The following is a 25495-nucleotide window of genomic DNA, read 5'->3' on the forward strand; positions in this document are numbered from 1 at the left end:
TTTTATTGTAATAAATATCTTTACAGATTTTTACACTACACACTATATTGTTAAAAATAAGATTAAATATATACAAAAGAATCCAGTTAAGTCAAAAACAGGAAATATAATGTAAACTTACAATGTATAGTAGTATAGTATAACAATTAAAAATCATAATAAAAGAGATTATCTTGTGATGAATTAAAAATCAATCTGGATTAAAAGAAGCAATAGTTTTTTTTAAGATGAAATATGAAATCATTTTCTTTTCGTTATCATTCTTACATTATTATATTAATTATTCCTATTTCATCACGTTCTTTCTGGTTGTTCATCATTATCTACATCTTCTGCAGCGTTCTCGTCTTCTAAAAAAAAAATAATAAAATTATAATAAGATATACAAAACATTTTTTAAATATAATAATCTCGTTATTTCGATAATCATTTATATTATATATACAGGGTGTGGCGCGAAGTTTTGATTAAAAGTTATGGCGGATACAGTTATTTTAAAAATCTCAAATTACGAAGCTATAGGTTTTGAATGAAGCTGAAGAGAATAAATGACGTAATATACCGAATTAAGAAGTTGCCGAAAGATAAACAAAAAGTAGTTCACATAAATCGTCTTGCACCTTATGCTAGCTCAAATGAAACAGAAAAAGCACGAACCCTTCAACATGAGATCAAAGATGACCGGCGACCCAGTTTTAATGAATTTTTGTCCAATTAGAGATAAAGAGTGTTAGATTCGACGTGACCACAGAAGTTCAGTAGGATCTATTTAGTGTTCCGCATAACGTCTCTCTAGACCACTGTGTTGCCAAAGATCTTGAGATGACTAAAGTAATCTCGTCCATATTCTATAAGAAGTTGGGTCGTTTGGACAAGTTAAAAACTTAGCAGCCTAAAGTTGGAAGAGTACTGAGATTAGAAAATGGTCCTGATCTTTGCTGTATATGGTGACCAGGAAGGCCATGCACTAGAAAATCTGACTTGTTTTGCATTAACCCGAAGAGATCGTGTCCTTCAAAGTCAGTAGACTGTTATTTCTTCTTGAGGGGTTTATGCAGAGCTGGAGAGTCGTGCAGATTCAGCCATATTGGGCCTACATGTAAAGTTTCTGATCGGGACGTTCAGATCTAAGAGGGGAGCAGTGTAACGAAATAGCCCACCTCTGATGCGTGGTACGTGTCACAATTCTTAGAAGAATAAATCTCGAACATACAATCGATGGCATTCTCAATAGCGCTTCTGACAAGAAGAATAAAGATGGACTATTCCAGAATATTCTAGTACATAATAACTTGTATATATAAGCTGCGCTGATATTAATTTAGTATAGTTGTTAAAATATTATCGTACTGCAAACTTATAAATAAACATATTTACATAAATAAGAACTGCTTGCTTTATTGGTAAATAATGGTAAAACGCTACACTATGTACTTTCTGTCCAGCAAGCCACTCCGCTGCTGGCGCCCATGATACAGCGCAAGCAACGGGTACGAGAAAACGGGATAGACTAAATCTCAAGCGAATAGACAGGGTGAGACAGGATAGTACGAAGGTTTCAAGCACAGAACACTACGGAAGAAGGAACAGGTCGAGATCCTCTATTAACTGTAGCAGCACTGATAATGATATATCGTCCAATCAATATTTCTTTTTCTTAGGTACCTGTTCGTCCCGGACAGTATCATCTATCAACGACACTATTTAATACGACGACGACATAGCATTGATTAGCAGTTTCGAATAGCAAGGAAGAATTTGCGAAATTGTGCACAGAAGTATCCAAGAGGGGTTTGGTAATAAAACAAAATAAAAGAAATTATAGTCCTACCAGAGATCTAAGAGAGTCAAGGCAGCGAGGGATCGCCTCTGGACAGGATCGTATTTTTATTTTCTATTTGCATTACTTATTCGATTGTTAGGTGTGTTTAAAAGCCGGTCTTTATCATTGTCTACTAAAGTTATAATAGTTGCAAAAATATTTACATACACTACGTTCACATATTTACAAAACTTTATTATTTCTAAATAGAGTACAAAAGAACAGAAGAAAAAATATTTTAGAAAATTATTTTCAAAATTTAGGTGTGCCTGAAAGCTCGTTTTATATAAAAATATTTACATAAATTACGTATACATAGAAAGTTTACCATTTATAAATACAATTCAAAAAGTACTTACTTTTAAAAAAATTACATGGGCAAGTCAGATTCACTATCACTGTCGTTATCTAGATATATAATAATTGTTTCTTTGAGCAACCTATCTGTATTTTTCCAGCTGTCATTGGTTATTTTCTCCATTTCTAATTCAATAAACCAGAGATGAATTAAGGGTAAGCGAAACATTACTTCTCCTTACCAATGCTTTTAACTCATGACATATGTGTTCAATAGGATTGAACATGCAATAGTAGCGAGGAAGTCTTCATACTGTATGACCCATTTCTTTCGCCAAACTGTCGCAATAATATTATTTTCTGATGGAAAATGATTTTAAAGTTACAAGTAATTGTTTTTTAGAATAATTATCTTCACAATATAACTATATCATTTTTCATCATATTTTGCTGGATTCTAAGTTTGGTGTCATTAGAACATGGATTTTTTTCGGCCTACGACTTTGGCAGCTGGCATTGTCCATCACAATTACACTGTTTGGTGCTATATTTGGCAATAACTTCGTTGAAAACCAGTTCTCAAATATTTCTTAGATGGTGTCATCATGATAGTCGACACGGGAGTCCTTAATGTTTTTGCATGACAAGGCTAAAGCATTAGGTATAAAACCATTTTTTTCCTGCATGGATTATTGTAATACGATTTCCTTTATTTGATGAAGCTTTTGTTGTACAGTGACAAGAAGAATCTGCCAAACCACATTTTGAAACGTCATGGGTGTCAAACCACGTCCCATCCAGATAAACAATTTCTCTTCCACTTTCTCCGTATTTATGAATTTGAATTAAAAATTCCGTCCTCCATATTTTTAGACAAGTAGTTTCCATAATCACTTAATAAATCCGTTTTTTTTTAAGACATTGCCTTACTGTCTCTTTCTTTCTTTCTTTCTCCCCTTCCTTTTACCCTAACAGGGTGTCGGATTTGGGCTAGCTATTTTAATTTCCATTTACCCACCTCTTCCATTCTTTTCTGTTTCCTGCCATTATTTTCAATTCCTCGAGTGATTTTTGTTTAAGTTTTCCCGCCTCTACTACTTGCTGTATCCATTTTTTTCTTGGTCTGCCTCTTTTTCTTTTTCCGATGTTTTTTGCTTCATACATTTTTCTTGTTATTCTATTGGATTGCATCCTCATCAGATGCCCATACCAGTTCATTTGTCTCTTTGCTATTTTGTTCATTATCGGTTCCTGGTTGGCCATTCTCCTAATAGTCTCGTTGCTTAATCTATCCCATTTTGTCTTTCCAACTATCCTTCTTAGATGTCTCATCTCCATTGCGTTTATCCTGCTCTTATGTTTTTCCAGAATTGTCCAGTTTTCACTTGCATAGAGCACAGTCGGTATCACCATTGTGTTATATATTTTTATTCTTGTTTCTCGTGCAAGTTCTCTTTTTCCCATTATTGGGCTAACGCATAATTTGATTATGCTAACGCATGTTTGATTTCTTTGCTCTATTTGTTATTTCCCAGTCTATTTTTCCATCATTAGTTATTATACTTCCCAGGTATTCGTAAGTTGTTACTATTTCCAATTCTGAGTTTTTACATTTTATCTTTATTTGATTATCTTCCTTATCTCCTTTGCCGCTGATTATCATTATCTTACTTTTTTCCTCGTTTATCTCCATTTTAAGTTCTTCTATTTGTTCTACCCATATATCCATTAGTTTCTGCATTTTATTCTCGGAATCTGCTATTAGTGCTATGTCGTCTGCATACATTAAGGACTCTATTGTTACCGGTTGTAATCTGCGGTAACCTATTATTGTCTGTAGTTGATTAGTTATGACTCTAGTGTTTCTTATCAATTCGTTCATTACTATTATGAATAGCAATGGGCTGAGACTATCTCCTTGTTTAATACCTCTCTTCCAATTAAATGCTTCCGATCTTTCCCCTGTTATTTGTACCCTTCCTTTTACCTCTTTGTAAGTACTTTCTATAATTTTTATCAATGCATTAGGTACGTTAATTTTCCTCAAGCATTTCCCTATAATATGTCTTTCTATCGTGTCAGATGCTGCTCTTAGGTCTATGAATGCTAATACTAGTTTTTTCCCCGTATCTATGCTTCTTTCTATTAGGTTTCTAATGATATATATGTTGTCATTTGTCTGTCTTCCCGGTCTAAATGCCATTTGTTCTTCTCCCAATACCATTTCTACTTCTTGTCTCAGTCTCTTCTCTATTATTTTCGTATATATTTTAAAGCACACCGATGACAGACATATTGCCCTATAGTTGTCGCAGTTTACATGTTCTCTTTTTTTGTATATTGGCACGATGATATTGTTCTTCCAGTCTTTAGGGATTGTTTGTTTTTCCCACGCCTCTTTATATATTTTCCATAGCCAGTTTATTCCTTCTTCTCCCATGTATTTTACCATTTCCGGTTCAATTTCATCATCTCCACCTGCCTTGCCTATTTTTATATTTGATAATCCTTCTATTACTTCTTCTCTACTTATTTGCTCTGGCTCTGTGTTTTCTTCGCCTTCATTGATTATATTGTCTTCCTTTATCACTTCGGTATCAATTTTTTTCTCATAATATTCTTTCCATACCCTAGCTATTTGTTCTGGGCTTATTTGTATTTGGTTTGAAGTATCTCTTACTGCGTTTATTTCCTTTCGTTTTCCCTGCCTTATGTGTCATATTGTCGTCCAAAAGTTTCTATTATTTGTTATATATTCTTCCTGAAGTTCTTCTCCAAATTCTTTCCATGTTTTTGTTTTTGCTTGTGTGACTGTCTTTTTTGCCAATCGTCTCTGCCTATAGTATTTTTCTTTATCTTCTTCTAATCCCGTTTCGAGGTATTTTTTCCATGCTATTTTCTTCTTTTTTATTTCTGTCTTCACTTCTTTATTCCACCACCTTGTCCTTTTTAACTGTTTATTATGTTTTTTGATTCCACACACTTTAGTTGCTGTTGTCTTTAATACTTCACTGTATATATTCCATCTTTCTTCCATTGTCCATGTTTCTTTTTGGCGCTCTATTTGTCTCAGTCTTTTGTTAGTTTCCTCTGTGTAAAATTCTCGCACACTTTTTATCTTTAGTTTGTTTACATTTACTTTCTTGTACTCTTTTCTTTCCACTTCCTCCATTTTTTCATCCTCCAGTTTTGCAGTGACCATCCTGTGTTGTGTAGACAGTTCGGGTTCCTTTTCCGTTAAGATGTTTTTTATATTTTGTTCTAGGTTTCTCGTATAGACTATATAGTCGATTAAGCTTTTCGCATTTCTCTCTTCAGCCACAAATGTATATTTGTCGTTAATGGTTTGTTCACTGAATGTGTTTCCTATTATCAGGTCATTGGTTTGGCAGAATTCCAGCATTTTAATTCCATTTCTATTTAATGTTTCTTCCCCATATTGTCCAATGCATCCTAATCCCCTGTTAATATCCTTACCTACTCTTGAATTCTAATCGCCTAAGATTACTATTTTTTCTCTTGTCTCTCTTAATTTGTCTAAAGCGTTTTGGAGTTCGTTGTAGACGAACTGTCTTACTGTCTCACATGTCCCTTAAATTCATCTGTGGTTCGTCTAATTGAATTAGAAATGGAGAAAACAGCCAATGAGAGCTAGAAAAATAGTGTTGCCCATGTTCTAAAGATGGAAAGATCTTATATAAATACAGATAGTTCAAAGAAACAATTATTATAGAATAATAAAACACTGAAAACTTTGTTTTCAAAACTTCCACAAAATTTATTTTAAACTCTTATCACTACAGCTGTTTCGGCTGATTGCCTTTCTCAAGTGATCTATTTTTGGCATGTGTTTACGCTTTATAGTCTCTAATGAAATAGGTTGAGGAGGGGAGAACTGTTTGTTTCAAGTTGGTCATTCAGAATTATATCTGTGTTTTTTAATTTGTTGATTTCCATAGATTCTAACAAAGATAGTCTAAGGCCTTTATTTCGAATGTGAAGAATTTTAAATTCGTCATTAAAAGAATGATTATGATCTAGAAGATGAAGTGCGTATGTAGAATCTGTTTTTCTATTATTGAAAGCCCTTTTATGTTCTGCTATTCGTTTATTAAAATTTATACCAGTTTGACCGATGTAAGTTTTTGGGCAGTCGTCACATTTAAGTTTGTACACACATCTAAACAAAGTTTTCAGTGTTTTATTGTCACATAAAATGAATTTCCATCCAGTAACGGTCGAATCCATCAATTAATTATTATAGATCTAGATAACGACAGTGATAGTGAAACTGACTTGTCCATGTAATTTTTTTTAAATGTAAGTACTTTTTGAATTGTATTTATAAATGGTAATGTATACGTAATTTATGTAAATATTTTTAAATTCAGTTGATAACGGTATAAAACCAGCTTTTAGACACACCTCAATTTTGAAAATAATTTTCTAAAATATTTTTGCCTCTGTTCTTTTTGTACTCTATTTAGAAATGATAAAGTTTTGTAAATATGTGAATGTAGAGTATGTAAATATATTTGCAACTATTATAACTTTAGTAGACAATGATAAAGACCGACTTTTAAACACACCTAACAATCGAGTAAGTAATGCAAATCGAAAATAAAAGTACGATCTTCTCCAGAGGCGATCCCACGCTGCCTTGCGATAGACACTTATCGATAATAAATATTAATGTCCCTCCTAGATCTCTGGTAGGGCTTTACCTAATATGCTCAAGAAAAAATCCAGTTAATGTGACAAGTTTAAAATTCGGCGCATATGAGTTTGAAAAGGTTAAATTTCACTTTAAATATCTTGGGGTCTCAGTTAACGGAACTAATGATAGACGCATAGTAAACAATAAAAGAATTCTGACAGGAAACAGAACTTACTGGAAATACAACAACTTCCAAAGTTGTTAAAAAGATAAGAAGCTTACTTAGAATACTAAACTAAAAATATTGTATAAGACTCCACGTCACACAACTAACTGTAAAACCAAGATATTTATGCGGACTGATTCCTCGCGATAAATGAACCGAAACAGCCCAAAAAGGGCGCTAATCACTCTGCTAGGAGGGTAGATGCCATGATGATGATCCTTATTTTGCAGGAATAATCGGATTATAGACATGTTGAACCATTTTCTAAGGTTCTAGAGCCAAGAAATTCTTCTCCTATCTAGTCTCCTTCTTCCAACTAATATTTTTTAATCAACTCCATAACATTTCGAGATTTTTCTTCTAGAGCAATTTTAAAGTACCGCATCATTGTATTATCTGGTAGGTTAGGAACTACTGAGATATTACTCGTAATATAAATTATGGAATAAACTATAATCTAAGATGGCTCGAATATATTACAAGAATAGCCAACAACCTATTAATCCAAAATCAATCTGAATAAAAAATATAATAGGTCAGTTACCGAAAAACCTGCGGACAAAACATAACGTTTATCAAAGTAATTATAGTGTGTATAGGGTGTCCCAAATTGGTATGTTTTGCTGGGTATACTGATATGAAAAAAGTAGTTAAGATGTCATGACTTCTTTTTTCGTTAAAGTAATGATTGCCAAATAAAATCATCAATAGCTTCTCTCCGTAGCGAGATAAAGGGCGATTATTGAAAAAAGTCAAAGACGACATATTTATTTTCAGTTTTTGAAGATCCTATGCAGATAATATGTTTATAGTTGACGTTATGTTAGAGGCACTTAAAAATAAAACACTCGCAACAATAATAACGCATTTTAACATTTTATTATAAGGATATTAATCATTTGACAGTTTTATTTAGCAAAAATAAAATCAGTGCCTACCTAACTTGAAAGTAAAGTAAATACTTACTGCTAATTGTTGGTTCAAAGTGAATTATTATTTTTAAAGTATGGTTTCCATATTTTATAAATAAAATCATCACGAAATAGAACACACTGTAATTTATTACATTTTTCGTTTCTATTTATAATTTTTTATCCGATATAATATTATTCTTACTTTTTTTAAATATTGTTTTGAAGCTATTTTCTTGTGACGTCTTAATACAATTTACTAGTTTTATTGGATATAAGCCACAATTTTACTTTAAAATAAGTTTATTTTTACGTTTAGATTTCCGTAAATTGCATTATTTTTTTATCTAAAATAACTTATTGTTACATCTTGCATAAATATTCATTTCGTAGAGTAGATTATATTAAAAGGTAATAGGTAATAGCGAAGGTAATATTTAACGATAAAGCTACAGTGCAGGAATATTTAACTGACACAATGAAATATATTGGAATGACTCAAATCCTCACTTAGTTCAGGGAATCAGGAGGTAAGAGAGATTCGGTTTTAACGTTTGTGTTTTGTTAAGCATAATAAATTCGTTTATCTTTTATTTGATGATAAACTAACTGCTGCCGGATATATAGGTATCTTAAAAACGAATTTAAATAACATTTTTAATGAGAAATACATATTTGGCCGAGAGGAATACATTTTTGTTTTAACAAGATGGAGCTGCTCATAATGCTCGTAATGCCGAATTCGTTAAAAATTATTTCAATGAAAAATTTCAGATTAGAGGATTGGAACTTATGGTTCTTGTTCATCAGAACTAAATCTTCCTAATTTTTTTATTTGGCGATTTAAAAAAAAAACAGTATTTATAAAACTGGCTTCAATACTAAGGAAGACCAATTCCAAAGCATTTATCAAGCATTTAGAAAAATAAAGTCTATGCATATACTCAAATAAGTAAGATCTGTAAGAAAAAGGTGTCAATTATTACTATAACAAAACGGGGGCATGTTGAATATTTATTAAAATTTTTTAATTTTTGTAAAATGAATTCTAGTTGTTCCTTTGTGTATTATTGTTGTTTTTATGTTCATTATAATGTTAATATTTTCGTAAAATTAATTCTGATTGTTAAGTAGTTTTTTTTTTAATTTAATTTTAAGTTAATTGATCTTATTTCTCGTAAATTAAACTATGAAGGATTATTATCCCCATAATAAAATGTTAGAATGTGTTACTGAGTGTTTTGTTTCTAAGTGTCTATAACGCGATGTCAAATAAAAAATTTATTTGCAGAGTAGTTCCAACGAATGAAAATAGATATATAATACGTCATATCAGGTGAAAGAGAATTAAAAGTGTAAACGAAAAATGTCGAAATATATAGGAAGTCCCATATAAAAAAAAGTTGGTATTATATTTCCTGAGTGAGACCCCTTAAAAAAATTATTCGTACGCCACTAAACGCTTCCATAATATATCTATCAAAAGTTTTAATAAATTTTTAAAAATTTTTCTTAATAAAGAAGATATTTAACCCTGTCGTTTTTGACATTCGACATTTTTCAACAATCGCCATGTATCTTGCTAATGTGGTGAGCGATTGATGATTTGATTAGGTAATCGTTACTTTAACGAAAAAAGAAGTAATGACATCTTAACTATTCTCCTCTAGTTTTTGGTATAGCCTGTAAAACATACCAATTTGGGACACCTTGTACTTAAATTATTGATGAGCAATAGTTAATCAAAATCAAGCAAATGCGTGGTTTTGTGTTTCTTTAGAGATATCTTAATAGCATAACTTACCAGCAGCGGTTAAAAAGAGGTAGGGAATGTTTGAAAAAATTGTTCTAGTCATAGATATCAACAAGTTGCAAAATAAGGCAAAATATCTAACCACACTTCTTAGACGGCCTAAAATAATACAAATATTTCGTCACTTTCTTGCAAGAACTATGGATTCTATACCTACATTCTCTGGATTCTATTGACAATAAATATTCGTATTCGCGAGATGACATTAATTTTTTGCAAATAATATTTGAGAAACGGTTCAGTTTTTGTTAGTTACTAATTACTTTAGTATATTTCAGCGTTCTTAATGCGCGTTTTATACAAACTATTTTCAATTTATTTACTGGACATGTCATAAGTTTTATCTGAATATTTAACATGAGTGGTTTTTAGATAAGTCCAATTACTCTAAAATATTAAGAGCCTTATACCACTTCCACTTATAGCGGAAGTTAACTAAAACTTCCTTCCTTATCTATCTATATAAAAGGTTAGGACGACAACTCACACTGTTCGTCCGGTAGATTAACTCCTAGCGTCACCTAGGAAAAAAATCTGGACTAACAACTGACAGTTCAATCTACTGGGTTACTCTACAATCATATTTTGATCTTAAAACGATATGTTTAATTATTAATTCTCATTATATTAATACACTTCTCCAAGAAATTAACGCACCACTTTGAAATATTAAAATATTTTATTAGCGTTAACAAAAATTTCCATTGTAATGTTATATTTTGCAAGCCCCATGTATATGCCATTCGTACACTCTATATTTACTTACTGTGTTTTATCGCTATAGTTTTTTTTATAACAAAACAAAAAGAAGCAAAAAATGTACTAATTCCATACATATACTAATTTCCAAGTGTTCACGAATTTTATTCGGCTACTGGTTAATTGTTGATTATTGTTAATTGTGTTTATTATGGAGCGTCAATCACGTAATTTAACCCGAGATGAATGTGCCCAAGTAGTGATACTGTCGGAAGAAGGTTGGAATTGCTGAAGAATTGGTCGTCGGTTTAATGTGTCCCACACATCCGTCTCACGGGTGTTAGAAAGATTCCTCGAAACAGGGGATCATACTCGCAGACTAGGGCAAGGACGAAACCGGGTAACTACCCCTATTCAAGATCGATTTTTAAGAATTTCTGCTCTTTGACAACGTTTTGTAACACATCGAAGTCTACAAATTCAACTTCGAGACGTGCATACTATACAAATTAGTACTGAAACTTTTCGCCAGCGACTTAGGCAATACAACTTAACACCTAGGATTGCCGCCCAAGGTCCTCTATTAACTGCAGAGCATCGAAGGGGGAGACTACATTTTGCCAGAGAACACGTTAATTGGTTAGAGGCTGACTGGGAACAAGTGCTATTTACTGATGAATCCCGATTTTGTTTGTACAATAACGACATACGTGTTCGTGTGTTGCGACGACCCAACAAACGATATGCTCAGTGTAACTTCTCACATACCACATTTTTTGGTGGAGGATCCGTTATGGTTTTGGGTCGTATTTTTTTGACCGCACGTACGGACCTAGTGGCCAAACAAAATGGAACTGTTACAGCTAAATGGTACATCTTGGAGATCCTGGAGCAACATGTAGTACCATTCGCTCCTTATATCGGTGAAAATTTCTTACTAATGCAAGATAATGCCAGACCTCACGCTGCACAGATCGTCAGAAATTATCTAGAAAAGGTATAAATTAACACTATGGAATGGCCATCACATAGTCCGGATTTAAATCCGATTGATAATCTCTGGGATATCCTTGGTATCCAACCAAACAACTTACAGGAAGTGGGAGAGAGGCTGATCCAGATTTGGAGAGAACTAGACCAAAATGAAATACGGCAATTAATTTTAAGTATGGGCCAACGATGTGAGGCTGTTATACATAGTAGAGATGGAAACACTCGTTATTAAGACTTTTTTCGTATTTTAGTTTACTTTTCTTATCATAATTTTTTTAGAATTTTCCGTTTTATTTTTTTTTTCTCCTGTACAACATTTTCTGATGATTAGACACATTGTTATAATTACTAATAAAATGTAGAATAAATATGGTGAAGTTTTATTTTTTATTCTTTGCCTGTTTACAAATAAAATTGATTTATTGAAGTGGTGCGTTAATTTCTTGGAGAAGTGTATAATTAATAATAAAATTTAAAGCTTTATGTTAGTTTAGATTTAAAGACCTAGCGCCACATAGGAAAGAAATCTGAACTACCACCAACTGACATAAATAAACTTATCTCACAGATAAAATGTGAAATATTGATTTGCCAAATAAACTATCGAATAAGAAGTTATCTGGAAAATAAATTGTGTTTATTGTAGTTTATTATGTTGTAAGTTATCGAGAAATCAAAAATATAACCTAAACATTGTTGTTTATTGTGGGCGAGGGGCATGGATCCGGTATTAGAAGATTTAATGAAATCGAATAGTATGATATTTAATGACTTTATAAACTTAGTGCGAGAATATAATATTTGAGACAGAATCGACCATTTTAATTTTTGTAATAATAATAGTTATTTATTGTACAAGAAGATAAAATTGTACTTTATCTCCGAGAGCGTTTTTTAGCGCTCGAGACGTCAGTCGAGACGCTAATTATGCTCGAGAAGATAATGCGATTTTATCGTCGTGTGCAATACAACATTTTTGACTTCAAGTTCAGGTGAAAAATAGAATTTCAAAGAAAATTGTAATTTTTAGCACAAAGATCGCAATTGTGTTGCTCCGTTGCTAGGGATATGAATTACTCTGTCAACAAATGTCAAACAAATGTTATGTTTTGGTTTTTGAGGAGAATATTGTTGTGTTTTGTGTACAAAGTGAATAAATACGAAATGGACGGAAAAAAATTGACACAAGAAAAGGAAAACCTGCCATCAGATGTAGAAAATGCAGCGTTGGAAGCAGAAAGTTTATTGTTGCCACAACAATCTAGGATGATGTATGAGAAAGAATACCAGTCTTTTAAAAAGTAGAAAAGCATTAAGAATATCAATGGCGTGAGTGAAAAAATACTTCTGGCGTATTTTTCTGAAAAGTAGAAGAAAGCGATGCCATCGTCATTATGGTCGTATTATTCGATGCTGAAGCGTACGTTGTTGGTGAATGAATATTGTGACATTTCTAAATTCAGCAAGTTAACCACCTTACTAAAAAACCTGAGTGGAGGATACAAAGCTAAAAAGTCCAAAATCCTGGAGTCAGATGACATTATTAAATTTCTGACAGAAGCTCCTGATGATGTCTATTTGTTGATGAAGGTTATTGCTATTTTTGGTGTGCATGGAGCAACTAGGTCCGATGAATTGTACAAGTTAGAAGTGTTTAACGTGGACGACAGAAAATCGGTGATAATCGTTTCATTATCGATACTAAAACCAAGCAGGAAAGGTTGTTTTGTATTACTGACAAGAAAAGTGGACTGAGTTTCTTGGAAATTGTGAGAAAGTATATTGCCTTGCGCCCCAAAAACGTACCTCAGAGTAAGTTTTTTGTAAATTACCGACAGAAAAAGTGCACTATTCAACCGGTGGGGATTAACACTATATATAATATCCCCAAGAAGATTGAAGATTTTTTGAAACTTGCAAATTTAGAAATGTACACGGGGAATTGTTTCCGTCGTTGTTCAGATACTATGTTCGCAAATTCTGGAGCTGATCTAGTAAAAGTTAAACGTTTAGGTGGATGGAAATCAAGTGTTAAGCAAACGAGTACAAGTTGTGATGCTCCAAAAATAGATATTTCTAATAATGTTAATTATAAAATTTGTTGTTTTTAATCCTTAATGTGTTTGAATTTGTAAATTTTATTGAATAAAAAAAAGTTAAAACATTTTATCTACTCTTGCTGTTAAAGTGTCACTTTATCTACCCTTGCGGTTATAGTGATACTTTATCTACTCAAAACAGTTGTTATAGCAACACTTTAACATTAGCTATGGAAAAAAAGACTTTTTTAAGGGGTTTAGATTAAGTAAACCGAAAGTGATTTATATTCTGAGAATATATTGTAGATGTTGTTTTCCAAGAGATATTGGTGGTATTGATTAAATAATAGCAGTACAGGATTCCAAAATGAAAAATATGCACATAATACATAGGTTGTCAGACTCTTTTAATGATTATACAATACATTAAATTGTCAAGTAAGTATACAAAATATCCAAAGTATAGCACGAAATTCTCAAAACTTAAAATAAATCTTCTATAGAATATATGGAATATTGATTTTAAATTCTGACAATTTCGTGATACTTCTTGGATATGTTATTGTAGGTACCAACCAGGTAATTATAAATAATTCTGTATTCTTGATAAGAAGTTTAAATGGAAATAAAGATCGGAGCAGAAGGTTTTCAGTTTCAGACAATTCGTCGAAATGTTGAACGAATGTTGCTTGAAGATCACAAGTTTACCATTAACTACCTTGCTTTCTGTATTCCTGAGACTTCCCACACCACATTTCACCACATTCACAATTCCAGCGGTGTGAAGCTTCTTCATGACAACGCTCGACCTCATGTCTCACATCAAACTGAACAATTACTAAGAGATTTTGGCTGGACGCCTTACTGGAAGGGTTTAAATTTGCGGTTAATAGTAATATAATAATAATAAATGTCTTTATTAACAAACAAATTAATTTTCCTTTACAATAAAATATAATATCAGTAGGGCGAGATTCAGTTTGTATACCCCTATGTAACAGCGGCTTGAGCGACTTATTTTTGGTAAATTTTAGAATGTCATAACGCCCTTGCTTAGTAAAGCAGACAAACTGATCATACTTGGTGATTTTAATATAAATTTGAAAATTTAATCTGATCCTTCCTTCGATATTCAAAATCTATTAATATCTTTTGGTCTAAAAGTAACTATAAACGATTATACTAATCACATCCCAGTTATGAACCTTGTTTTTCTAACCATCGAGCTCAATTTTTATTTATTGACTCTGAGCGTAAAGTTGTTGACACTAATCAAACATTTCAAAAGGTTTATTACTTCTTCTGGTTTACAGAGGCTTAAAGGTCCGCTAGCTAGTACGAAGATGGACTTTTTCTATGATATTAATAATGATCCTGATTTTTTGACACTCTTAATTACCGAAACTTACTTAACAACTTAATATTAAAGCATTTACCACTAAAAAAAATACGACAAGCTGCTAAAAAACAGCCGTGCAATGGTTTAATAATGAATTAAGGTCTTACAGATCTAATCTTTATCTTATTAAACACACAAAACAATCCACTAAGGATCCCGATTTACTGAAAGTATATAAACAACAAAAATTTGAATATAATCGACAATTACAAAATGCTAAAAAGTCAGCTTACCGTGATTTTATTACTAATTCCAATAATAAACCTAGAGATTGCTGGAAAATACATAGTAAATTTCGAAAGCAACAATACAAGATCCAGTTCGGTACAACCTGATCTACCTCCAGACGAAATAAATCCTTTTTTTACTACAATTGCAGAGAATATAATTACATCTCCTTCCACTATTAATATCGATGTCCTCTTCAATTATAAAAATTTTCCTTCTCCGAGCAAGTTCTTTTTTTTTCGTCCCGTTGTGGAAGAAGAGGTCTCTCAAATAATAAAGTATCTTAGTAATTCTAATTGTATCTTCATCTTATTAATTTAATTCTAGCAACTGGAGTATTTCCGGAAGTACTAAAATACTCATAACTATTACCTATCTACAAAAAACGTGATACCTCAAAAAATGACAATTACAGACCCATAAGCATTGTTTCTACTTTTGGGAAAGTGATTGAAAAGGTTACTAAACAACAATTTCATTCCTATTTTGAGTCCGATAATTACTTTAGCAACTCACAATATGGATTCAGAAGTGCTCGTTCTACTACGAACGCGATATATAATGTTGTGAGCGAGGTGATTGAGGGGCTTGAATCTGACAATCTCATAGAAATTTCGATTTACGACTGGTCGAAGGCTTTTGACTGCGTTTCACACGACATTTTGCTCCACAAATTAAATTACTATGGAATCAAAGGTATCCCTCTTAAGCTTATAACTTCTTATCTATGTGGCAGACACCAGGCGATAGTGTAGGTCATCTCTCTCCGATTTTATTATCCGTAAAACATGGAGTCCCACAAAGTTCGGTCTTAGGATCTCTTTTGTTTATTATTTATGTCAACGATTTGTCTAAATTCATATCTCCGTACAATTCGAAGATGATACGAAATATGTTATATCAGGAAAAAATAATGATGATGATTTAAAAACTCCTATGAGGAAGTTTCTATTAAATCTATACTTGGTTTGTTGTAAACAAACTGAAACTTAACTGAGATAAACTACTGGGAATAACTAGGTGTATAATATAATATGACTGAACTGGTCGGCTCATATCTCTCAACTAAAGAAAAAGCTATCAAGGTCATTATTTGTTATTCGTCAACTAGCAATGGTTGTCAACTTGGAAACATTAAAAATGTCTTATTTTTCTTTATTCCACTCTCACCTCATATGGGACAATTCAACAAATGCACTTCAAATTTTTAGAATGCTAAAGAAAGCTCTCAGGATTTTAGAAGGGGTTAGTTATCTAGAACAGCGGTTCTCAACCACCATGTCGCGACACACTGGTGTGTCGAAAGAACCTATCAGGTGTGTCGCGAGATTTACGAATACGATATTTTTATTTATATTTTTTTACTTGTTATAATATATCAATCATGCATTCAACCATTTTGTTTAACTATTAGGTATATACCACGTTATACCAATCAATAAAGTGCCAATCCGTAATTGTTTGATGAAAAGACATTTGAAACAAAATCATCAAAGCGTTTCCCAAAAACCGCGCGAGTATTTTCCACGTTTACGTTGTTCCATTCAATCATCCTTAGTTATAATGGAAAAATGAATAAAACTCCCAGATAAGGCACTTTTAGCATCATATAAAGTTTCTGAATTGATTGCCAAAAAACAGAAAGCCCATACTATTGGTGAAGAGCTTATTTTACCGGCATATGAAGAATTAGTTGCTACAATGTTAGGCCCGGAAGCTGTTGAACAAATATCAAAGGTACCTTCATCAAACGACACAGTCCATCGACGTATATTAGATATGTCAATCGGTATACAAAGTAATGTTAGAGAGGTATTGGCAAATACACAATTTGCTTTACAACTGGACGAAAGCACGGACATTTCGGGAAAGGCCCAATTGATATCTTTTGTAAGATTTGTGTACGGACCGGAAATTATTGAACAGTTCCTATTCTGTCGTTAATTGGAAACAACAACCAATGGAACTGATATATTTTCTACTGTTGACACCTTCTTTCAGGATCACGGACGTAAGTGGACGGATTGTATTGCGATATGTACAGATGGTGCTGTTGCAGTGACAGGAAATGTCAAAGGATTTTTAAGTTTCGCACTAAAGAAAAACCAGTTAATAATAATTACACATTGCTTTTTACATCGAGAAGCTCTGGTAGTAAAAACTACGGATGGAAGCCAACTGGGTGAAGTTATTCATACTGTTGTGTCTATGATCAACTATATCAAAACTCGTCCGGTGAAATCAAGGGTGTTTGAGAAACTTTGTAAAGACATGGACGCAGATCATAAAGTCTTGTTATTTCATAGTAAAATTCGTTGGCTTTCGAAAGGAAAAATAATAAACAGAGTTTTAGAACTTAAATACGAACTACTCGAATTTTTTAAAACAGAAGATGGCCAAAGTGGTTTTTGTAAAACCTTCTTTGATGTGCTAAGTTGGCTTACCTTTCTGACATTTTTAATAGGCTAAATTCTTTGAATGCAACTATGCAAGGACGAAAGGAAACCATAATATCATCAACTGATAAAATAAGTGCGTTCTCCAAAAAACTTACATTCTGGAACTAGGTTATAGAAAAAAACGATTGGACTGCTTTTCCCGAAACCTCTATAACTTTAATTAATTTGAAATATGAAGAACAAACTCTACTAAAGGAGAGGATGAAAGAGCACTTATGTAAGTTGCAAGAAGGGATAACTAAATGGGATAACTAAATACTTTCCCTCTGTCTTGAGTGCTAACTGTGAATGGTTAATTGCATTTGACGAGAACAACGTAAGAAAGGCAGAATTAATCAGTTCTGAAAAAGAACAACTTATTGAAGTGTATTCTGACACAGTTTTAAAATCAAAATTTAGATTTAGAGAAGTAGCTCCGGATGTTATTTGGATTTCAGTTAAGAATGAATACCCAGAATTAGCAAAGAAAGCAGTGTCCCTTTTACTGCCGTTTTCGACCTAGTACTTATGTGAATCTGCATTTTCTGCGATGAAAAATATAAAATCTAGCTACCTGTCTCACCTACTTGATGTGGACAGCGAGATGAGAGTGTGTCTGTCTACAATTCGTCCTCGGATAGATATACTTTGCAAAAGTCATCAGGGTCAAATTTCACACTAATTTTATGTATTCTTTCTGTTTTGTTTTTTGCTTGTTATGTTCTTACGAAATAAAAAATAATATGTTTAATATATTCATCTGTACTTATCTACCACTAGCAAAAATTTGTACATATAAGGGTGTCGCGAATCTGTAAGGAGTACGTTAGTGCGTCGCTGGGTAAAAAAGGTTGAGAACCGCTGATCTAGAAGACTGCCAACGTTTCTTGATCAAATACAAAATTATGTCGCTACCTACTCTGTTGATATTTCAAGTTCTGAATGAAAAAAACAGAAAACGGATCCATTTAATATAGCAGTCTGATGTTCACGTTCACAATACGCGAAACTGTCACTACTTACGAACAAATCGCTGTAGATTGTGTCTTTCAGATAAAAATTGTCTTAATTATAACTATTACATTTTACCAAAAAGTATTAAACACCTAAGCTGTAATAGTTTCGAAAAAGTTATAAAAACATATCTTCTAAAACATTGCTTTTACTGCTGAGAAGAATATATGACTCATTGCAGAACATCCACTGAACTGCTTACCGTGACTTTCCCATAGCAGAGTGGCCCCACACTAAGAACGCAGCCCAGCGACCAGAACATCTAGTTCCCGATAAGTCGCCTCTTACGAGAAACAGGGAAAAGGGCCCTAGTAGTATTCTATCGCCGCTGCTAGACAGCGAAATTATTGATACAGACGTTAAATGAAATTAGGCTCGATGACAAAAACATGAGAATGATTCAACAACCATACTGGAATCAAAAAGCGGAACTAAGGATCGCCAAATGCCTATACACAGAAGAAATGATGATAAGGTGTGAGACAGAGTTGTATTCTTTCCCCACTAGTGTTTAATATTTATATAGAAAAGATATTTCAGCTTGCACAACAGAATGAAAATTGAAAAATCAAAATTAATGGCCTTTCTATTAATAGCCTAAGATACTCTGACGATAAGGCCATATTAGCGGACAATATAGAGGAGCTGCAAGATTTAATAAACATCATAAATGGAGTGGTAGAGAAACACAGGCTTAATATTAACGTAGCAAAAACCAAATATAAGGTTCAGAAGACAACCCCGTATGGGGGCTCAGTTGAATATAAATAATAAAGCTATTATATGAGTTGAAAGATTTAAATACCTTGTATCTACATTAAATAACAAGTGGGATTGTGACCTGGACGTGAAGATAAGAGTAGTAATGGCTAGAAACGCCTTCGTTAAATTGGATAAATACCTCCTTCGTCGTAAAGTTCCTTTAACCTTTAGAATCCGGGTCTTGAAATGCTACATATGGTCTATCCTGACGTACGGAAGTGTGATCTGGTCACTTAAAGTGACAACTTTGAATTGTGTGAAGGCTTTTGAAATGTGATGTCTCAGACAGCTACTTAGTATTCCATGGGTGGACCATGTAAAAAAATATTGTTAGATCTCGTTAGGCACCGAAGGGTTGCATACTTGGGCGACATTCTACGAAATAACAAATATAATCTCCTAAATGTCATACTGATTGGTAAAGTTGAAGGTCGAGGAGGATCTGGACGAAAGCAACATTCATTGTTCAGAAATATAAGAAATTAGTGTCAGTACGATAATAATAAGAGTGGAAGGAGAATCTCTGTACGTTCGACAACCAGTATGAATGCCTACACGCTGTGTAGCCTAAAGCATACGGCACACCCAACGATGAAGATTCACCTCCGCTACTGATAAAAAACTGTGTTTATTCATTTCGTACGATGTGATACACAAATAAAAACGCTGAAATGGACTAAACTTGAAATAAAACTGAAAATATTTGAGATACATAGTTCTTGCCGCTAGGTAACGAATTTATATATGGTGAATACTAAATTTAAAGCTTGTGAAACATACTAGATCACTATTTTGTTTAGGTATCACTTTTTACAAAAAATAAATGTGAAATATTACAGATCATTGCAAAACATACGTGTTTAAAAGGATTAGGCATTGTAATAATCAGTACATTTTTGGAACCTGATCTTTATGATTTTTGCAAAATATCAAGGACTCTTGTTATAACATTTATATTAACTTGTATTTCTTCATAATATATCGTAGATACTATTTTAATGGGAATTAGCCACAATTGAAGGTTAAAATAAGTTTATTGACGTTTCAATTTCCACTTCGGAAATTGTTCTCAAAATACAAACATTAACAAGTTAAACAATTTTTTTTAATAAATAAAATAAATAGTCGCTCCGATGATTCCTTTTAGGATGAAATACGTATAAGAGAATATATAAAGGCACTTTACGTGAAATCAAATCTTAACTGTCTTTCTTTTATTTCTGTTTACTCTTTATGAGTACAAGAAACCAATTCGCCAAGGATTTTTTGCTTAGTTGAAGAGATGTGTTGTGGAATGCAATTTTAGCTTCCCCATTTCTCTTTTTACATCTTTAGCAACATCTGTTTTGCCTTGCAATTCTTAGAAGGCACAGATTAAAGCAAAAATCTGGATTTTGGTTTCGTCAATAGAAATCTTCGGATTTTTAGGTTCGTGATTTATCATAATATATCATTTGTAACACGAATTGGACTCACAGAGGCTACATTCAAACAAAAGGTAACACTGCATTGGTAAACATTGAACGAGCAATATATCTTAGGGCTTCTAAGAGTCCTCACTATCATCATCATAAGTGGCTCGACAATCCGTTGTGGATCTTGGCCTGCTCACAAAGAAGTCGCCACTCCTGTCGATTCCTGGCAACTTCCCTCCATCTTCTAACCCCTAGAATCTGTAGGTCTTCTTCCACATCATCAATCCATCTCATTGGTGGTCGTCCTCTGCTTCTTGTAGTCCTCACTATATGTGCATAAATTGATCTGCTTCAATTCGAAAACGATTTCAAGGAAAAAAGAAGATTTTGGATGTTAAACATGTGCAGTACAGCTCTATAGATTGTCTCAATGTGACTAGTCTGTACAGGGTAAATGCACAACATCGATGCCATACTTCTTTGCAAACTTGTATTAAAATAAACGTCACTTCTTACTACTTAGCCTAATCCATCTTTTGTGTTGAGGGTAGCTTAAGTACTAATGCCCACTAACGACCCTGCCTGACTTCCTTCTCTCAGTGGTTCTCAAACATAAATAATATTTGTTCTCAAGCAGTTTGTTTTTAATAAATACAGTATGTGTTAGCGATACAAACCATTTGTTTATAGATTTAAATAAAAATATAAAGAAACATTTTATTTATGTATTGTTCCGTTCAAAAGTTAAGGGGGAAGGACTTTTAAAAACCGCACTGTATATGTTGGCAGTAACAAAACGTAGAAATATCCGAAAATAAAACTAATAAATAAGTTGAACATAAAAGAAGTCAATGCATTTAATTTCGTGTGTAAGTAATTGTTTGTACACCATTATATTTAGTTCCTTTTTCTGTCAATCGCTGTCACATTTAGTTTCTGTTTCACTATCATCACCATCATTATTATCGTCAATGTCATCACTATCTCCGTTATTTATATTTATAACTATACACTATGTTGTATCCTTCTGCACGGTATTTACGAATTGCGCGTAAATAACGATGACGCCACGAGATGATTTCTGGTTTTTCAATCAAAATTGAATTTCTGCCACGTTTTATAAACACAAAATCCATATCACTCAGCAAGCGATGTAGCGTGTTCCTTATTTATGCGAATTCAATTCATTGCCATTAAGAGGTACACTATAAATGTATGCCGGTGATATTATATACTTTAGCAAAAACCCCAAAGAGGCAAAAAATAATGTTGAATTTGACTTACAGATGGTGAAGGGATGATTATATCATCATAAACATATCCTTAATGCCGATAAATCAAGTTATATGTTGATAACAAGGAGAGAAGAGTGGTAACAATTACCGATAGTACTTGAATGAAGGCCTTTACAAAAAGTGGAATGTATCAAATATCTGGGACTGTACATTAACCATAGACTTATAGAAAAATAAATATTACAGTTTAATACATAGCCATGTCACCTATTTAACTCGTAATTTGGGGGAAAACCACACATAACCATCGTCATGCTCTTTGTGTGCTTCAAAATACAACTATAAAAAATTTAGACTACCAATGAACATCAATGCCGTCAAACGAAAATTAAAAGATCTAATTTATGAGAACCATTTGATAACCCCCTTACACTGACATTTACACTCATATTTATTTTTTTTTGTTTCCTTTTTGATATAAGTTTGAGTTTTCTTTCTGTTAAATAAATATCAATAATGATAATATCTGTAAACTATATACAAATTGTTTGCACAGTTGAACCTCATCTTCGTATTCAAATTTTTTAATGTGTCAAAGTAATTATATTAGTGTTTATATTATACCATGCGGTCCATATGTATGGAATAAATTCATTTTTAGCGTTATTATGTACTATGTGAAAAAAACCTGAAATAGGATTTTTATTCTTAAATTGACAATTTACAGTATGAAAACAATATCCCCCTCCAGTACCGCCTTTAAATTATAAGCACCCCCTCGAAAATTTTAAATAACAAAGAGGGTCATGAAGCACCTTGTTAGAAAGGGATTTTAGTCCTCTGTTCAGCGATATAAAGTTTTTTTAGTTTAGTATAGTATAGTAAATAGTAACTGAGAAAATTGATTTTTACAATTAAATTAAATGTTCAACTTGACCACCATCATTCACTTCTTAACAATAACCGAGGCGATTTTGGAATTCTCGTACATTTTCTATGACCTCGGGGGTTATTTTCTTAATTTTTTCCGTTATCCTAACTTTTAAATCAGCAATATTGCCTGGTCTATTAAAATATACTTCAGAGAAATAATCAGGTATTTTCGTATCTGTTCTGCTAAACATTAGGGCAAACACTTTGAAGATAATAAAATATTAGTCAAAAAGCCAAATAAACAATTGATATGAATCTAGTAGACTGCTGTCATTTAGGTATTTAAAGTTACTAAAAAACGTCAGTATAATATTTGTGCGTGTATTAAATTTAATTATTGCTCATTTGTCCGAGACTCAAAGAATAGACATTATAATTATGATTGGTTGTGGTAATAAAATAAGAACTCAAAAGAAGGTTTGTGAAATGTTTAATAATAAATACCCTGGTCAACAAGTTTCGCAGTCTACAGTTACCAAAATTGAAAAGAAGTTTCGTTATACTTGACATGTAAAAAATATTGAAAAACCAGGTAGAAATGTTAAATTTACTAATGAAAAAAAGCTACATATACTTCTAGAGATTGACGAAAATCCGCATAAGACAACTCGAAAACTGGCCGCCGTCAATGATGTAAGTAAATCATCTATTTTGAGTTTTGCATAAAGAAAAATACCACCATTTCAAAGTTCAGTTGGTTCAGGAGTTAAATGAAAATGATCCTGATAGAAGGCAAGAATTCTGTGAAATGATGATGTGACAGAATGAACGCAGATTTGCAGTTCATAAACAAAATAGTTTTTTTCTGATGAGGCGACGTTTCATTTAAACGGAACGGTTAACAAACAGAACTGTAGATATTGGAGCAGAGAAAATCCTCACTGGGCGTGTGAGAGTCACACGCAATATCCTAAAAAAGTTAACGTTTGGTATCATTAACAATACAATTATTGGTCCTTATTTTTTTGAGGGCACAATTGATGGTGAGGCTTATCTAGATTTTTTGATTAACTTTTTAGTGCCTACATTACGAAGATTTTTTCCTGATGTTAATCATCCAAATGAGATAGATCGATCTATTTACTACCAATAAGACGGAGCTCCACCGGATTTTGCACGTATAGTTAAAAATTATTTAAACAAGGTTTTTCCCAATAGGTGGATTGGAAGACGTGAAACGATTGAATGGCCGGCTAGATTCCCCGATTTGACTCCTCTCAATTACTTCTTATGGGGTTATTTAAAATCAAAAGTATATTTTAATAGACCAAACAGTATTGCTGATTTAAAAGTTAGGATAACGCAAGAAATTAATAAAATAACCTCCGAGGTCGTACAAAATGTTGTACCAGAATTCCAAAATCGCCTCGGTTATTGTCAAGAAGTGAATGGTGGTCATTTTAAACATTTAATTTAATTGTAAAGTACATTGAAAAATACATTCTAAATATTATGTGACATTATTATCTTCATTCAACCTGAAGCTTTGTGACACATTACGAAAATTTTACATCTTAAAAATTAATTTTCTCAGTTATGATTGCACCAAACTTAAAAAACTTTCTATTGCTAAACAGACGACTAAAATCCCTTTTTAACAAGGTGCCATACGACCCCCTTTGTTATTTAAAATTTTAGAGGGGGTGCTTGTAATTCAAAGGGGGTGCTGGAGGGGTATAATATTTTCGTACTGTAAATTGTCAATTTAAGAATAAAAATCAACCTGTTTCAGGTTTTTTTAAAATAGTACATAATAACGCTAAAAGTGAGTTTATTCCATACATATAGACCGCATGGTACAGTGCACAGATTCTAAATGTGCCGGTGGGAGATGGCTTCTATGCGCTGTATTATAGTCGATGTATGAGAGACAGTTTTCAAAATAATCAAATAATAATATAAAATTTGTTATTTCATTATTTCGAAAAGTTTTTCTCTCATCCACCAACTATAATACAACGCATAGAAGCCATCTCCCACCGGCATGTTTAGAATCTGCACTGTATATTATTTTCTAATTTGCATCACATAGGTTTTCCTCAGAGTTCTATAATTGTATATTTAGCATTTTTATAAGAGACATTTATACTTTCATGGAATAAATAACTAAATAAAACTCTCATGTTGATTTCTCTTGCACAGTGCAGAATTCTGGAATCTGCCTAAAATACAGAATAGCACATTTTAAGTCTCCTGGTATAGATGCAGTTCCATTTGAAGTGTTAAAAAATATGGAAGGGACTAGTTTAAAAGTCATACACCACTTATGTCAACTCATATGGATCCCTGAATCTGGCAGGTTAACTGGATGCCATTCAAGATTGTCATTAAAGGTTGTTTTGGCGACTAAAGTCGGGGTCCAAAATTTAAGCCTCAAGCCGATATAAAATAAAATAAACCACGACTAAAAATGTGGGAAAGAAACTGATTAAATAAAAAAATGCAATGTTATGGGTGTTATGCTATCTGACGATGGTGTGCTAGCAAAGGTGTAACAAAACTTACGTATCTCTACCTACAGTTACAGCTTAATTTTAACATTAGACGTAGGTTCTGAATAATTTCTTAATTGGATTTGAAGCGATTGTTTTTTATAACAAAAATATGGATCCCC

The 25495-nt window shown here is 32.7% G+C and overlaps 1 protein-coding gene across 2 annotated transcripts in view; it reads right to left on the reverse strand.

The window, feature by feature from the left end:
- Rchy1 (Ring finger and CHY zinc finger domain containing 1) overlaps positions 1 to 25495 on the reverse strand; it is a 55637-nt gene continuing 30142 nt past the window's right edge. Inside the window, exons 6-7 of one of the 2 annotated variants that reach the window (XM_072543254.1) lie at positions 9718 to 9825; positions 1 to 350 (exon numbers count right to left, since the gene is read on the reverse strand). In XM_072543254.1, coding sequence (XP_072399355.1) covers positions 295 to 350; positions 9718 to 9825 — 164 coding nt within the window. In that variant the 3' untranslated portion in view covers positions 1 to 294. The remainder of the gene's footprint in view (positions 351 to 9717; positions 9826 to 25495) is intronic. The other variant, XM_072543255.1, reaches the window with a different exon arrangement.

Source organism: Diabrotica undecimpunctata, chromosome 9 (assembly GCF_040954645.1).
Source record: "Diabrotica undecimpunctata isolate CICGRU chromosome 9, icDiaUnde3, whole genome shotgun sequence".
Classification (NCBI taxonomy): domain Eukaryota; kingdom Metazoa; phylum Arthropoda; class Insecta; order Coleoptera; family Chrysomelidae; genus Diabrotica; species Diabrotica undecimpunctata.